We start from the raw sequence: 17,930 nt of genomic DNA, 5'->3' as shown, positions 1-17,930 counted from the left end.
GGGGTACCTATCTTGAGCAATTTTTCCGGGAAGCCATGCATTTCTAACGTCGGATTTTCGCTCAGATTTAGTGTTGTCTCATACAATGGCCCCCTCTGTATACTCTCGTTATAACTACATCACCCGCTATTTTTCTCAAAGTAGAGGGGGCTTTGATCACTGAATTTATGTGTGTACTTCTTCCCGCTGTGGGCCGCTTAAGATTTTTAAGGACGAAGCACACCTGCCTCACACCACCATTCTAAACACAGACCCCCCTCTTGTATTTTTTTTATTTTCATTGTGAAAGAGACAATTGTATCTCAGTGGTGCGGCAAGGGATGGCTTGCAAGGATCTTATCATTTTTTTCTACTTTATAGGGAGCCGAAAACAATAGAAAGGGACGTGTATTGCTTTCCAGGAAACCTTAGCCAGGCTTCCAGAATTATTTCGCGCAATAACGCTCGAAAAAAAGAGCACTCGCCTAAAGTGGCACACCTTCAGTCAGCTTTGTATTGGAGCACGTAAGAAAATCACGAGGATCCTCCGAAGCAAAGTAAACCTCAGAAGGAGCGATAAGTTGCTGTAGAGACAGAGGGGGGAGCAAACATTGTGAGACACTGTGTCGTGTCAAAGTGGATTGACGGCGAAGGTATTTAGCACACTACATAGAGGTTACAGAGAACACCCGGCACCTGCCTAGGTACAAAATGTCTGCCCAGAAAGGCTCTTGAGAATTTAGCGTAGACTTTTCCTAACTGAATTGCATGGAACTTAGGGGGTTTTTTTTTCGCAATATTGGTTTCACAACATTCAATGTTTCATCTGGTTTGCCGAATGCGCTGCGCTTTTCATGCGCGACCTTAGTTGGCGCTTGCCGTCAGCGCGTTCTCTTCATTTTTAGTAGACCGAAGCTGAATAGTGCTATCTGCCCGATTTTCGGGGCTCATGCATTTTTGATGAAGAACAGGAAAATACCCGCAAACCTAGCTATCTACGTCTTGCTGTAAAAAGCATAGATGAAGACTTTTACAAGGCGCGCGTCCAGTTTGCGATCCTGCAGTGGGAGAAGAGATAATCAATGAAATGATTGAAAGGATAATTAATTGTATTCGTGGGAAATTAATGACACGGTTGAACACTCCGCACGCGCATACTTAAACATACCATTTCACGTACTGCAATATTTCGTCAGTGAGCCCTTTCCGGTGCATTGAGTTGATTTGATTATCGCAATTACGCGTAAATTGTCCTTGGCTGACCGTACTAACTGTAATGAAATGTACCACGTCTCAAACTTTAACATTAAAAAAATGAGTCCGTGAAGGCACATTATAATGCAAGTGCATTGACACCATTGTGTGACTGTAAACAGTGAAGATGCTAAAGCTGAAGGTACAACGCCCATCCGTCCGCGAGAACTCCTCCGTGCCATTGCTTAGCAACAAACAAGTACCAGCTGGGCACAGTCTGGCTTAGACCCATAAGCGTACCAGCCGGGAGGACAAGGAAAGCGCGAGCCCCTCCCCACCCCCCCTCCTTGAAAAAAGTTTGGGGGGGTGGTTGAGCCCCCCTACTTTTGATAGTGCTCACTGTCAGTTGCACGCTGAGGACACCGACAACTAAAGCGAAGTTTTCCCTCACCGCAGTAATCACTATTATATTGTTACGAGAAAATGTAAATGTTACCAGAGATGTTTTAATAAAGTAAATTTTTTTTTCCGAATTTCTGCTGCGACTATTGTCCTTGAATATTCCTTGCGGTCCGGGCAGCCCGTGCGAATCTTTCGCGTCCTGTACTGTAGCATAGAAAAGCGGGCTACAGTATACAAGATGCGAAAACGTCTTGTACATGCTTTGTTATGAATGGGAACGAGCAATCGTACTACGGACCAGTCAGAGCGTTTTCTGCTTCAAAGAAGTTGTTTTCTTTCACCAAAAATGAAAAGCGTCATCGCCGCTTTATCGAAGCTGCTGTGAGACGATGATTGTGACGAATCTTTTTTAAATGCTAGTTCTGCCGTACTAGAAGCACCACAAAAATATTTGCGCTTTTGTCTCTGCTAAATCTGATCAGCCTTGCTTACATTAACTAGGAGTTAATGGCAGCAGTTTGCAAAGTGTAGAAGAATAAAGCAGTGAACTCGGGTACAGTGGGAAGCTCAGCTTCCAAGATTACCCAGCAGGTTGACCCACCGGACGAGGGAGAAGGTGAAAGGTGATGGCTTTTTGCACGATGAAGGCTTAATTGGGAGTCGGGCAAGTTAGTTTTCATTCAAACTTCAATTGTCTTTTGCAGCTCAAAATACAACTCTGACAGAAGAGAAGCAGACGCGCAGCGCTGCTTAGTTCTCCCTATTTTAGCAAGGACGAGCTTAAAGAGGCGTACGCACGCACATACACTCTAAAAAGTTTTCCCGGAGTAACTGCGCTGTTATCACGAAAAGAGCTCTTTGCTCCTCCGAAAGACGAAATGTACGCGAAACAGTGCACACGGAACCGCAAGAAGGAGCATTTGCCTTCTTGTGGAGTAAAGCACCCATTCTTTGGGGTAACTGCAGGAATGTTCGCACCGTGTGCGAACAAGTGATCGGCGCCTACACAAGGCTGTTTCATTTCAGACGGTTCTCTAGCGTGGTGTGGTGTAGTGGTTAGTTTACGCGCAAGCTGACTGAATGATCGTGAGTTGATTGATTGATTGATATGGGGGGTTTAACGTCCCTAAATCTTCCCATGGTAATGGGAGACGCCGCAGTGGAAGGCGCCGTAGTGGATGGATGGATGGATGGATGGATGGATGGATGGATGGATGGATGGATGGATGGATGGATGGATGGATGGATGGATGGATGGATGGATGGATGGATGGATGGATGGATGGATGGATGGATGGATGGATGGATGGATGGATGGATGGATGGATGGATGGATGGATGGATGGATGGATGGATGGATGGATGGATGGATGGATGGATGGATGGATTTTTTACTACTTTGCAGCGACTATTGCGCTGCAATACATGGGCTTTTAGTAATAAACAAAGGATTAGTCGCTTACGAGAAACATATATTTCTGTGCTTTATGAAAACCAAAAGCCTAACTCTGGCCTTTACAATCATGTGATTTCTGGAAACTTTGCTTAGTGTATGAACCATACTTTTGTCCTCTAACAATCCTACCTACTGCTATTTACACGCAGCTTTGCGCCATGTTACTGACCTGCACGCAAAGTCAACCGAATTGTCGAAGACGTACGGCGACGTCTTCACCTTGTGGATGGCCCACAGGCCTATGGTGATGCTGAACAGCTACGCTGTTATTCGGGAAGCACTGGTGGAGAGGCGACATGATTTCGCCGGCCGCTTTCCAACTAGAACAGGTGAAGATGCAAACTAGCAAATGTAACACATACCGTGTTAGGTAAGCATGAGTTGAATTGTAGAAGCTTACTTCTGTAAGATTTATATTGGTTAACTAGTGTTTATTTGTTTTATTTTGAACTCTCTGGAATGCACCGGTGAAATATAATTTAGTTCAACTGTTGCAAGCAATCGTCTTTACTTCATAACTGAATGAACAGTTAGTAAAAGATCGAAAACAGACAAAAACACAAGCCTGTGAACCACAACCCTAGAATGAAAAAAAAAGCTCAACTATAATAGTTGATTTGAATTGATAAGACAGGGTAGCCGTACACCACGAACGCAACAATGAAGTCAAGATATCACAAACACGCAACGGTCGGGTGGTGCTGTCCTGTTTTCGTTGCGTTGACCATGTTTTTGTTGTCATCTTTTCTCTGTGGTGCCCGTATAGCAAGCTTACTGATAGCCATCGTGTATTCGTCGGTCTAAAAATGTATCTCCTGATGTCAATTCTTTTTGGTCACAACCAAGGTTTCGTAATGTCAGCTTTTTTTTAAAGAAGGAACAAGAAATTTCATTTTTTTATCTTGCCAAGATTTCTCCATTCAACTTTTGAGAACTATAGATCACATTTTACAGCCCGCACTACACGAATTTTTGGAAGCCTACTCTTATTTATACGTTTCCCTACCACATATGTTCCTTGCTCAACATTTATCAAATTTAAGGCTTATAAAAATGATAAAATGTGCCTTTTTAGGGCCAGCTATTCGAAATTGAGTACCGTTACTACAAATAAAAATAAGAATTCTTGTCTGTGGGCGTGACGTTCGGCACGTGTTTTGCTTTATTTTTCATTTATTAAACAAATATCGAAGGCGCTATTGCCAATGAAGAGGTGCCAGCGCGCTTTTACGGCCATTACTTTTCACATTAGTTCAATTGCATGAAACGTCCGATTTCAGGTGCCTTACAAAACCAAGGTAACCATGATATCGTATTCGAAGACTACAACCCCTACTGGAAGGCTCTTAGGAAGGTTACTGCGTCAGCGTCGAGGCAAGTATACCTTATCTTCTTCGTCTACTACTGTGCTTTGCGGTTTCCTACAAATATTCTGCTTAACATTTCATTTAAATTATGACTGTTTTCTATATGCGCGAAAAACAGAACGCCTAACGTAGTTACTTGTAAGAAAACGAGGCAATCATTAGCATTTCGCTAATGATAAGAACGCAGAAGAACGGGGGCGAAAGTGTATGAAGTGCGCTAATATTTCACAATTTTGAATAGCACATTGAAAACTTCCGTTCAAATAGTGTTTTCTTCAAAACTCAATTAGAATAGGTCCTAATCGAAAAGACGAATATTTTTGATAATATACAAATATCCACGTGTAATAAATGTACCAAAGTAAACTTGTTCGTAAAAATATCACAGCATATCCACGGAGTGAATGATGATGAGATGGGTGAAGCGTCCATCCGTCCGTTCGTGTGTCTAACTGCTCGTGCGTCCGTCCGCTAGCCCGTCCATCCATGCGTCTGTGCTTAAATACATCCCTCCAGTCGTGCTTCCGTCTGTCCGTCCGTGAGTCCGTCCGTCCGTGTGTGCATCTGTCCGTCCGTCCCGCTCTCTGACCGTGCATGCTTCCCTGCGTCCATCTGTCCATCCATCCATCCATCCGTGAGTCCGTCCATCCATATGTGCTTCCAAGCACCCGTCCATGAGTCCATCCGTATGTGCTTCCAACCACCCGTCCATGAGTCCATCCGTCCTTGAGTCCATCCGTCCATCCGTGCTTCTGTCTGTTCGTCTGCCTGTCCATCCGTGCTTTCATCCACTCGTGCATCCGTCCGTCCGTGCTTCTGTCTGTCTGTCCCTGCATCCGTTCATGCATCCGTCAGTCCGTCCGATCACCTGTCTGTCTGTCTGTCTGTCTGTCTGTCTGTCTGTCTGTCTGTCTGTCTGTCTGTCTGTCTGTCTGTCTGCCTGTCTGTCTGTCTTGTCCGTCCGTCCGTCCGTCCGTCCGTCCGTCCGTCTGTCTGTCTGTCTGTCTGTCTGTCTGTCTGTCTGTCTGTCTGTCTGTCTGTCTGTCTGTCTGTCTGTCTGTCACTCACTCACTCTCTCTAGTACCACCTGCTGAGTGATTCATACAACTAGGTGGTTACGAACTGGTCAAAAAGAGACATGCCCGGACAGATCCACTGCTTTAGGAGCTTCGCCCCTAAAAGACAGTGGACGGCAGCGCCGTAAACCATGAATGTTTACGTAGTGCCGAAGGCCATATCATTTGGAGAGCCAGACACTATAGTAGCTATGCAATAATTATTCACTCTCTCGGAACAGTTCAGCGCCTTCGACGAGTCCGCGTGGTGCTTCATTTCCGCTTGTATAGTTGCGAATTGGACGCCGTTTTGTAATGGTCGTAAAAAAATTAATCAGCTTCACACTGTTGCTACCAAACCTGAAAAAAAGTGCAGGGCTCGTGGGCATTGTTCGTTTCTTTTTATATTTTTTTCTTCTTTCTTGATGCCTGGTCTGCTAGTGCGCCTGGGTAGCCGAATGGTCACGATGCTCACCTTCGGATCGTCCTTTGACGGCTGTGAATCCCGCCTCGTCAAAACTTTAAGACAATTCTTGTATGTTCGTTCCACCTTACTTTTGCTACTATTCCGATTCTCTCAAATTCACCTCAAATATCAGTTTTCATGCACCAGGGTCTTATAGCGACGAATACATTCTACAGGCTTTTCATATTTCATATGTCTTTGCCCTTCAGTTTCATTTTTTTTCATGAAAGCGAAAGCCTCAGGGGCCTCATCAAGTGCGAAGTGTGGCCGTTCACGTAAGCACGTGTTATGCAAAAAAGCGCACGTTGACGTGACTCTTGCGTTATCGTGACTATCGCAGGTGCCAATGTGTGACCTCACATGCGTTGGCGTAATGTGATGACGTAATCTCGAGATGTCTCTACTACATACCTACGAACGGCGCAAAAAACTCGGGACACAAAATGATGATAACACAAAAACGGGCGCCACACATCTTCACTTGGTGCAAAGATGGAGAGATGGCGGATGCAGTGCAATACCACATGAAATTTCGAGAGCTTCTGATGCCTGCAATCTCGGAGGCACTGCAAATTCACTTAGGGTGCGTTTAGCAGATGCTACTAAAAGGCTACTGCCAATTCGAGGAGAGGTATGCGGTTTAGTTGGCGGATCGATACAGCCGACTGAGAAGATAACTTTCGCCTTCAAGACACATTCGCAAAAACATGAGAGCCCTCGTGACTTATATAAAACAGCCAAGTTTGTTTGTTTGTTTGTTTGTTTGTTTGTTTGTTTGTTTGTTTGTTTGTTTGTTTGTTTGTTTGTTTGTTTGTTTGTTTGTTTGTTTGTTTGTTTGTTTGTTTGTTTGTTTGTTTTAGTCTGCTTTATGACATGAACCAACATGCTAGTAAGATGAGTTTCCTTTAATCGCAGACGGTACGCGGCCAGTGAGTCTTTAGAACATCTTTGCACCGACATCGTCGACACCTTTGCGGACTCCTTAACAGAAGGACCACAGACGATGGATTTCAGGAAACCTATCTTCTCTATGTTCTGCAACGTCATTGGGGTAGCTATATATGGTACAAGGTATGCAGTATATTTTCGTTGATAAAGTTGTAGTTACTTTTTTGCAAGCCGAACCTAAATCAAGAAAACATTGCTCTGTATTCTTGAGAGCACTAGTTGACTCCACTGCATTTTTTACCTTCATATGACCTAGGATAACGCCAGTGGAAACAAAAATAATCAGAAAAAAAAAATATTTAGCGAAGGTAGAGAAATTCGACCTGGGGATAAATGCCACAGTTTTGCTGGTATACTTAGAGTGCCAAGATATTTTTAAAAATTAGATTAGTCTTGCTTCGCTTTGAACAACGTGTCGCCAAATGCAAATAATGTTGTTTTCTAGTACAGCGCGTTTTAGACTCAGTGGTCGCAAAAACCAAGATTTACACAAAACCTTATTGCGAAGCAAACAGCCATTGAACCTTATATGGTCGCTGCGGAATATAATGACCACAAAGGTCATTTTCTGATAACCAGAAGTTTATTTTACTGGTTTGGTTTGATCATCGCTTTGCTACATTTGTTACAGTCAATTGACTCCCTTCCTTAATTTATCCTACATGTTGCAGCCGACGATCCTGTGGCGTTGAGGAAAACAACACTAACGACATGATTTCATGCTCAGGCTGCACGAAGCTTACATAGAAAGCTTGGAAGACATCAACCGCCGGTTCTACCGAATCTCACCCAACGGACTGCCCAGTGACATCGCTCCTTTTCTGGCCGTTCTGTACTACAACAAAGAGAAAAAGATGGCAGCATTGTTCCGCGAACTCAAGGAGCTTATACAAAAGCTGTTCTCGAGAGCCGAGGAGACCTACACCCCAGGTATACACTAGTTTCGGGCATTGCGTACATGTGGCGGCGTCTAGAAACGGAACCTTGTGCAAAGCATCGCAGGCCTCTTACTCATAGTACTTCGTGCAATGTGGTGTAGGTTTTTACATTACCTTACTTTCTGTTGATTGCCGTGAATGCCACAAAAAAAATGTTAAGATTACGCGGTGCATCAAACCTAAAAGCCCAAGCGAACGTGTTTTTTTTTTTTCGTGAAAGGCACTTCATACAGCCGAGAATTTCTTAGCAGAAGACAAGTATGTTCATCAGCTTGACGCAACTATTATGATATGTTTTTCTATGGGTCACCCAATCAAGGAGGATAAGAATTTATTTGTAGGAGGAGGGGGCAGATGAAATAGGGTGGCTGCCAATTATCAGACCAGCTGTTTACTTAGCACAAAAAAAGCTAGTAAGGGGAACACATAGTAATTTAAAAGAGACGTTACAAAAAAAAAGAAAGGATAATATGAAACTACTTTGGGGAGTGCGGGGGGGGGGGGGGGAGAGGTGCTACCATTCTTGTAAAATCATTTGCGCCTCATGGTGCACACGTGCCTCGAGGATACGCCGCATTTAGAGGTAACAACCATCAAGTTGTAGGTGGCGTTGTGCTGCCGTGCTAGTTCATAATCATGGTTAGCAAGGTAGCGCCAGCAGTGACCCCTGGTGGCGAGTGTGGGTGGTGGCACGTGAGACATGTGTGGCGCCACAGGTCGTTTTTCGTTGGCCTCTCGTGGTGAGTCGATCGTTGGTGACGCCGCCTTCAAGTTACCTTGTACTTGTTGTTATGTTGATCCAGTGCACTGGAATATTGTGTGAAGTTGTGTTTAGCGTGTTGATAACTAGTGATGTATTCATTAGGTGGGTGATATCGTCGATGTAAAAGTAATTGAATAAATGTACGCGAAGTTTGGGTTGTTTTGACAGCTGCTGTAGGCCTGTGTGCTCAGATTTGGGTGCACGTTGAAGAACCCAGGTGGTCGAAATTTCCGGAGCCCTCAAGTACGGTGTTACTCATAATTATATGGTGGTTTTAAGACGTTAATCCCCCACATATCACGTCAACAGCGTCTGCTGTGTCCGTTCGCTCCGAGAGCGTAGTGCCTCATTTTCGAGACCCACTTAGCTGAAAGGTTATCCTTAAGGCCAATGGTCCACAAGAAACGCATTTTTTTCTGAAACCCTCTGTGTTGAGGGAAGTCCCGGCCAGTTTCCAAACAAACTTTCCTCCGACAATAGACGATTGCCAAATCCACCCAACACTCTTTCCTGGTCGCTGAAGTGGGGCTCTCACTGATAAGATGCTCGACTGCTTCATCGCGGCTACAGTTGTTGCTTGTTGGGCTGTTGTCAATTTTGATCCCCAATGTGTTATCATTGCGAAGGCCTCTTGAAGACACAAGTGTCACAGAATCATCTTATTAGCCTAAATGCTCATAACGGGAGAGTGTTGCATCGTAGCTTCAACGACTGGCTCTTGACTCTTTTTGCGCAACAATTAAACGCCGTGACCGCAAACATGTCAGTGATGTCATTAATACAAACTCGCGTTACACTACTTCTTAGGCCACAAAGCGGCTCAAAATATGATATCGCCCCGCCCTCCTACAGGTAGCACGGAAAACTTTACTCACGCCATGCTTGCCGCCCGAGAAGAAGCCATCAAAGATGATAGAACTGATGCGCAATACCTGACCAGACCCAACATGATTCTTGCAACGATGAACATCTTCAACGGTAGGTAAAGCAATGGATGGGCCTTACTCCACGTATTCTTTGGGTAGCATAGATTTTATAAGTCACCCTACATCGTGCACATGCATAATTTCGCGCTGGGATTTTGGGGCCCTTCATTGTCCTTGTTGGCAAGATGCTTTCAATAGGCAATATACAATGCCTTTGTTCTCCATGGCAAAGCAAAAGACAAGAAGCATGCCTCCATACTGTTAATGAATTAACCTCAACAAAAAATAAGACAAGAGTTATTTCATAGTGTAGTACCACTCTCTTTCAATGTCTAACATGTTAGGAAACACATTAAGATGTTGTTAAGCGAATCATGTCTGTATAGGTAGCTGAGGTTCTGCGTGAGATGTATACCAACACAGCGTCCCTGCTACATTATTGGCATAGATGGGGAGTCTTTCCTAAAGAATATGGAGGGACCCCATGCAGTGAGATAAATTAAAGTGGGGGTAAGGACCCACAACACTACAGCGCAGCGTGACGGACGTAGCTTTTAGTTCCGCACAAACCTAATTTACAACCACTGCATTGGGACACCTGATTCTTTGAGTTTTGCTGCAGTGCCTTTGCATTATATTGTTCACCTGGTAGTAGTCTTCCCGCAATACTTGTACACACCTAACAATGTTTTTGTGAGTGAGTAAGTGAGTGAGTGAAAAAATCCTGCCATATCCACGGAATGGACAAAGATAAGTGGGCGAAGTTCGAAAGGGGGAGATCATCGGTAAACTGTAACTTTCCCGTGAAAAGTTAGTCCATTAGATCATTATAAAGACGTAAGACTGTGCGTATAATATACAAATCCAACTTTTATTTTGTCTTCGTTCGTTTGTTGTTTTGCTTCTTCGTTTGTTCTTTTCATATCCTCGTTGTCATCAGGGCTGTATTGCGAAATCTCTTCATTATTATGGCTATGATGGTTCATGAAATGAAGCAAGAGAGGTTGTTGTACTGGCTGCAGGGGGAAGTTTGCAAACACAAAGTCCCCCCTAAATACAAATACCCCCAAAATAAGAAAAAATACCATGTGACAAACCCACTCGCACGTCAGTACGCACGACGATTCTAGTGCTCCCTTATGTTCCGCGTACGAACGACACGCTTTCCTCGCACCGGTTCATGATAGTGATGAGCAGTCACAGCGGTTATAGTTTTTGTGGCCGATCGCAAAACGTGTTCATCGTAAAGCCACCACCATTGTTGCGGCCTGGCCGGGACAGCACAATAGGACAAATGCTGTGGTCGTTCGTACGCGGAACGTTAGGGAGCACTAGAATCATTGTGCGCACTGGCGCACGAGTAGGTTTGTCACGTGGTATTTTTTGTATTTTGCGGGCATTTGTAATTAGCAAAAAAACACTAATACCTAACAGATATAAAGTTCAAAACTGCCTAATCGGATGTTTTGCAAACTGATCTACAATTTCCTCCTTGAATTTTTCATCTATCTTCGTTTCTTCAAAAGTTTTTCTCATTAAACTGATTCAATTAATCAATATTTGAGAACACAAAAAATAGACTCACTAACTCCAGGCAATGGTGAGCAACATGCCTTTGGTCACGTCGTAATCGCGTGTACCGGCATATTTTTAAACTCTGCCTTAAGCTACCTGAGACACCCTGTATATATTTTGAAAAGTTAATTCGAGCGCGAAAGCTTGACACGATCACTCACACACGCACGCACTCATGCATCAAACACACACAGCGCCCACTTCCAACTGATTTATTCGTAGCTCGAAGGCTTGAATATATACAGGACACATTGTGCGCACACACACCATAGAAGGCCAACAGCATACATTATCAAACGTACAGTTAATCAATGTCATAGCCTCAGAGCGATAAACTGAAGTTCGCTTGGTAACAACGAAATCGAAGGGGCGCTTACACAGTGATCTTTATTTTTTTCAATGAAAAAGGCCTCTAACACTTCACGTGCAGTTTTACTTGCGCTTATGCCCAGAATCTTCGTCTCAGAAAATCGTGCGTCACAACCACACGAGATGACATGCGCAACCACGCATACTTATCTCTTTTTGTTAATTTTTGGGCGTGTTCTCTTAATCGGTCATTATTACACCGTTCGGTTTGGCCCATGTTCACTTTTCCACAGGATAAGGGTATGGAGTATACAACCCCCATGGAACACTTAACAAAGGCCCTCTCATGTTTCTTCTGGCAGCCGCGCTTCTTCCTATCGCACACACGTTGGCACAGTCTTCCGATTTTTTCTGGTGCGGAAAACACCATCGGTACGCCGTGCCTGGCCGCGACTTTCTTGAGGTTGTGCGAGACCTTATGGATATATGGCACAACTTGTGGCCTAATCCTTGAAGGCTGGGTAGCAGTCATTGCTTCCCGTGTTTCCTTGTTTAAACTTCTGCAGAAGTGATTCAGCAACGGCCGTAATGACCGATCGAGGGAACCCAGCAGCCTCTAGTCGGCTCACCTGATTGAGGAAACTAAGTTTCGTGCTGTGTGGGCACGACCTCTTTAGCGCTGATTACAAGCAAAGAGACGCAACGCCCCTCTTCAGAATCTTTGAGTGGGCAGAATCGTACGGCAACAGCTGCTTCTCAACACGAGGATGATAAGACCAGCAAAGATGCTCATCGTTCCACGTGAGGCTGAAGTCTAAAAACTGCAGACAAGCTTTTTGAGGCAATTCAACAGTAAAGAAAAGCCCACGTCCTAGTCTTATAAAAACGTTTAAAATAATATCAGGCGATGTAAGGTCACCCTATTTATCTAAAAGAATTAAAAAATCGTCAACGTACCTAAAAACCTTTAAACCCCCCCCCCCCCCTTTAAAAGCATTGTCCAAGTCCCTATCTACATCCGCTAAAAAAATATCGCAAATGACCGGTGCGACACAGGAACCGATGCAGATTCCTTGCCGCTGAAGAAATGGCTTTTCGTCAAACATAATAAAAGTTGCATTGAGAAAAAATTCTAAAAGCGATAAAAAATTGTCTACATTAACGCCCGCGTCATTGATAAAATTGACGTCACCATTCTCTTCTATGCCGGATTTTACAGAGGCTAGAAGCTTGTCATGCGGCATGGAATAATACAGATCTACAACATCCACTGAAAAGGCGTTGCCTGTAGTAACGCGAGACCGCAAAAAAAAAAAAAGTCGCACACATCACTTGAGCCCTTCGTACGGGAAGGGTCATTCACCACGAGATTGTTTAGCTTGCTCTGAAGAAATCTGCTAACGTTAATCTGCCAAGACCCTCCTTCACTAACAATAGTGCGAAAAGGTACATCCGGTTTGTGTGTCTTGGCCGAGAAAAAAACGTTGAGGTTGCTCCCTTTGCTGTTCTTTATGTCCTTAGCTAACATTGTAAGCCCCGCATTCTTGCAAAAATCAGCGAACTTAGACCTAACGCGAGTCGCTCCCAACTTAACTGGGCGGAAGCTCTTCTTGATAGCCGCTAAAGCCTTTTCTTTGTATGCTCCCTCAGGCATGACCACAAAGCAACCTTCTTTGTCGGCTAGCATTAACGTTAATTTGTGGCTTTTAAAGAACGACACGATGTTATTCAAGCCTTTAACTTTAGGTCTATCTTGATTCTGCGGTGCATATTTCGATAAACAGTTCATACCATCTTGTAGGCATCTGTCCCGGTCTTGATTGGCCTTCACAGACAAGTCCCTGTTTAGTCCGACAAGTTCATGGGCAGAAATGCGAGACGGAACGGCAAACTTTGGTCCCTTCCGAAGCCATCTCTCGATTTCTGCCGGAATGTATGCGTCCTGTAGCACCACAATGCGCTTTCGTTCTTCCCTTCTTTGCTTATCAAACACATTGAGCAGTGGGTTCAGCACCTGCTTCCACCTCACTTCCGTGAGTACGCCCAGTTGCTGCCTCAGCCATCGAAGGTGTTGAGCAGCCTGCCATTGCGGAAGAAGACTGTAGTGGACCACGCGGAGCCAGTCGTGAAACAAACGCACCTGACGCCAAAGTTTCGCCTTGAGAATCTTGCAGACCCTTTTGACATGTCTCCAGGATGGTTGAACACCTCCGAATAAGGCACAAACTTCCTCAGGAGGGAAACCCTTGCGTATGCAGAAGGCACACTTCCTTGCTTGGCATGTGGCCTCGATGATGTTGCGCACAAGTCCATCAATTATTGACACAAGGTCTAACGGGTTATATGTACCCAACCAGGGCGTGTCAAGCTGCCGCGCATGCGCACAGTTCTGAGTTGCTTCGTGCAGGCCTTTGCCGCACACCACCTCATTCTCCTAGCTTCTTTCCTTTAGGAGAGACACTTCTTTGGAGGATATTCTTGATTATGCTTTACTTAGTCAGCCGTATTCGCTTATGCCAATACGAAATGCATCAGCAAGATCATTCGTTGTGCGTTCGCGGTGTTTAAACACCACAATTAGCCGGAATTCGCTGGCTAACAAAAAGCACGAAGTATCATGTAATTTATTTAATAACAACATTACAGGCAACGTTATTTTACCAAATATGATGCCTCACAACTGGGTTTTCAAAGGACTTGTTCTTACAGTAAGGAAGAGGCGTCTTTTGAACATTCTGACACATCTTCACAGCTTTCTTTACTCCATCGACCAACAACTCAGGTTAAAGCCCTCACGCACAAACCTGCCTCAACATTTCCTCAAATTTTTCTTATCGTTTTAGGCTTTTGTTAAGCTTGATGACCAAAGCAAGGTAGTATTTATGAACTAATCTTGTTTTTATTTACACTGTTACCATTTTTGTGCCCTTATAATACATGTGTAGAGTACAGAGACTTAAGGAAAACGTTAGGTAAAGTCAACGTTGGTTTGTGAATATGGGCCTAAGACTCAAATCCAGCATTCATCGACAACTGGAAACTATACAAACGACCTCGTCTAAACTTTGCCTATAAAAATGGCTTACGCTACCATTTCGGTCAACCGGACTGTCTAAAATGCAACAACTGTGGCTAAATCGAAACCCTGAAATATATTCTCTTGTAGCGTTAAGTGAAGACTGATAATTGTGCACTTTATAAGAATACAAGCACTCAATCACACGGACATTTGCCAACATGTGCGTTTTAGGCCATTTGGCCTGCCTCATGCAAGTGAGGCGAATGATGAAATTCCTATGTGGACAATGTCAGTCAGCTCCACAAGTGAACTTTGACTTGCACCCTGCCTGTCACCCTCGTTCTCTTTTCGTACATGCTGAGGAATTAGTCGCCTCACTGTAGTACAATGTACACAATTAAGCACCATACATCAACTCGCGCCCCCAGCCAAGAGCCAGAAACACAGCGCCCTTTTTTTCTCTTTTTTGATATTTATTGCACCTCTGCTTCTGCTATCTTCCTTCCTCCCTTCTTTCAGTTGCCCATGCGGGATAGTCACATGTCAGTGACTTCCATACGCCGGCTAAATTTTTTGTCTTTCAATAACTATCTTTCTCTCACTCTCTTTCTTCGTTTAAAAATAACCTCCGTTTTTTTTTTTAAATCACGCTTCACCACAATGCTTCGCACAGTGCAAATCTAAATGCGTAAATGGTCTTAATTACTTTTAAAGATGACTGGTGCACCCTTAAGCGTTAATTGATACAGCGAGTGGTGGGGTCAGCATATCTGCCAAGACAATACAACACAGATGTCTTCACTACCACTGCCCCTCTTGTAGGCGCCACACATTCACGTCTGCATATCGGAATCTGTAATGCGTTTTAAAGCATGTGTACGTTATTTATCATTTGTTTCTTTACTTACCCTAACCTGCACTTTCGCATATGTACACAATGGGCAAAAACCACATTCAACATGTGTGTTCGTGTTGCTTTACAGCTGGGACCAACACATCGACAGCCACATTTCAGTGGCTACTACTACGGATAGCAAAAGAACACGGCATCCAAGATAGGATTCAAAAGGAAATCGAAGACAACATCGGTGAAAAAAAATTTTAGCCTATTTTCTTTTTTCGTTGCTTGAGTTTCATACCAACAAGATTCACATTCTTGGAAAACATTTTTTTTTTTTTATTGATGCGTCGAGAAGTGATCTGGAACGAAGGGAGTTATCTGTATTTTTCGACACTTGTACTTTACTGAATGTTATACACCAACGTTTGAAACTGCAATCTCCGCAACTACTTTAGATTTATTCGTAACTTACCTCCCTAAAATTACCTTGTTGCCGGCCGTTCTTGGCGTCTATGTTAGCGATCTCATGCCTGCATATTCTAACGTGATGAGTTTTCTTTCAGAAGCAAGATTTTTTTTTACTGCAAATTGCGATGCCATGACAACTTTTCTTACAAAATTGCCTAAGGAAACCGGAATGTGCTTTTGTCCTTGTCATGCCTTGATAAAATGTTTAAGCTTTTGTAGAGTTTGACAAATTTTTTACCTCTATTTAGCAAAAGGTAACATTTTTGTTCTAAGCCAATGGTCTCAAGAAAACTCAAGAGAAGTAAATATAGCATCTTAATAAAATATACAAGATGCACAACAACCAAAGAGCCTAATTAAAGCAAAAGACGACGAGTCATTGATCCAAAGAACTAAAGAAAAAACACGAGACAGAAAGGGAGACTCAACACCCTTCTCTATTACCGTCTTTATTCTGTGATCTCGAGCACACCAGCCTCGTCTACGAGTTCCTTTTTTTTTTTTTCATTGCAAGCTTCCATGTTCTCCTTCTTGCCGTTTTTCTGTTATTGTTGTGCTTTTTCTTTATTCCAGTAAGCAGTACCAACTAGCATAGCAGCAAGTTTTACCGGGAATTTAGTCCCTGGTAAAAGTGCGTTGTGGGAATCTGAAGAAACAAACCAAAGCAAGTTCTAGTTCGTACCTCTACAGACCTTCATAGACTGTGTGCTATAAAGAAACGTCCCAGTAGCCACAACGAAACATCCCGCACACAAACGATATCTTTCTAGCACTCTGGTTCACGTTAGTAATAAGTACACACAGCACCCAATGCTCGCACTACCTCAACCTACAAGTCAGTCATCACAGAGTAACCACTGTCGTGGCTGTCCTGTTACCTTTTAAACCGTAGCGCAGGTGTCCGGACGCTGTAGTTCTTTGCATGCGGAATCTTAAGGAAAACTGTAAATGCCAAGCGCAAGTGGGTATCTACGTAGTATTTGTCTTGATTTTTTCAATATCAAACTCATGTTCAGTAAGCAGAAAAACAATATGATCGGTTACAATCTAGTAAAAAAATGTCGGCTCAGTTTAGTGAACTGCGGTGTGCCTGCCTTTCAAATGTGCAAAAGAGTCGTGGGAGCTGGATTCCGCTCATCATCGTCATAATAATTTATTTACATTTAAAGGCTCTTTTCAGAGTATTACATATTAGTATGGGGGGGGGGGGGGGGCAAAAGCAAGAATAACCGCATGTCATTGTGATGCAGGTCATTATATATAGTGAACGTCATCATAGCAGGTCATCTTCCACTCGGAAGATAAACGTTTTAAATGCGAAGCATCTCTTAGCAAACTTCGGCGACTTTTAGCATATCTATCTATTTATCTATCTAGCCGCTTACGTTTCGTTGCTCTCGTGGTCACTCCCTTTACTTGGCTTGAACCAAACTTAGCAGGGGAGAGTAAGATGGTTTGGCGAATATGACGCGCTGGTCAAGACATGAATAATGTCACAATCCCGTCGCTTGCGTCGTCAAACACTTGCCGCCAGACAGTGGCACATACCCACGGGCAGGGTATGTGCCACTGGTATGCGGATATGTGTCACAGGTGATAGATACCTTGTATCCAACTAGGAATGACGAGAACACACATGGACAATTTGAACGCGTGAGCGTTAAGCAATACCTGACATGGGTAGCATCGAGCCAACGAAGGCATATAATAAATGTCAGTGTTAAGAAAAACCTGACATAGGCAGCGTTGACCCCCCGACAAATGCAAATAATAAATTTCGGGGTCCCAGCAGGAATCGAACCCAAGCATTCTGCGTGGCAGTCAAGCATTCTACCACAGAGCTTCTCCAGGTGGCGGAACTACTTTTCAAATAGACGCTACTCTCCTTGAAACGTCAAGAGTGGTTGCAGGGCTGCCTGCCTAATTTTATAAACGTTACATATGTAATCTTTTTGATACAGCCGTCACGTCTGGTTAACGTCAAATGTGGTTAGGTGCAGTGCGCTCAAGTTTATTTATGCAGGAGAGTCCAGGGCCAGCATCCTCGCGAGCATCAGTGCTTCATATCAGCTTCTTGTGTTGCTAATGCGCATGTTCCAGTTGATATCGCTGCGCAAGTGCTAACAACTGGTTATATAAACATCTGCATCTCTTCAACATATGTCTGCGCGTGCAGCATTTGTACATATATCTAGCGTAATTTATGACGTATCGGTCAATAAAA

The 17,930-nt window shown here is 43.7% G+C and overlaps 1 protein-coding gene across 1 annotated transcript in view; it reads left to right on the top strand.

The window, feature by feature from the left end:
* The first annotated feature begins 6,818 nt into the window (after positions 1 to 6,818).
* LOC142817987 (steroid 17-alpha-hydroxylase/17,20 lyase-like) overlaps positions 6,819 to 17,930 on the top strand; it is a 14,123-nt gene continuing 3,011 nt past the window's right edge. The window contains exons 1-4 of the mRNA XM_075896108.1: positions 6,819 to 6,990; positions 7,595 to 7,797; positions 9,421 to 9,546; positions 15,381 to 15,485. Coding sequence (XP_075752223.1) covers positions 6,923 to 6,990; positions 7,595 to 7,797; positions 9,421 to 9,546; positions 15,381 to 15,485 — 502 coding nt within the window. The 5' untranslated portion in view covers positions 6,819 to 6,922. The remainder of the gene's footprint in view (positions 6,991 to 7,594; positions 7,798 to 9,420; positions 9,547 to 15,380; positions 15,486 to 17,930) is intronic.

This window comes from Rhipicephalus microplus, chromosome 1, assembly GCF_043290135.1.
Source record: "Rhipicephalus microplus isolate Deutch F79 chromosome 1, USDA_Rmic, whole genome shotgun sequence".
In the NCBI taxonomy this organism is placed as follows: Eukaryota; Metazoa; Arthropoda; class Arachnida; order Ixodida; family Ixodidae; genus Rhipicephalus; species Rhipicephalus microplus.
The sequence above is the reverse complement of the archived record's forward strand: the minus strand, read 5'-3'. Positions and strand labels throughout refer to the sequence as shown.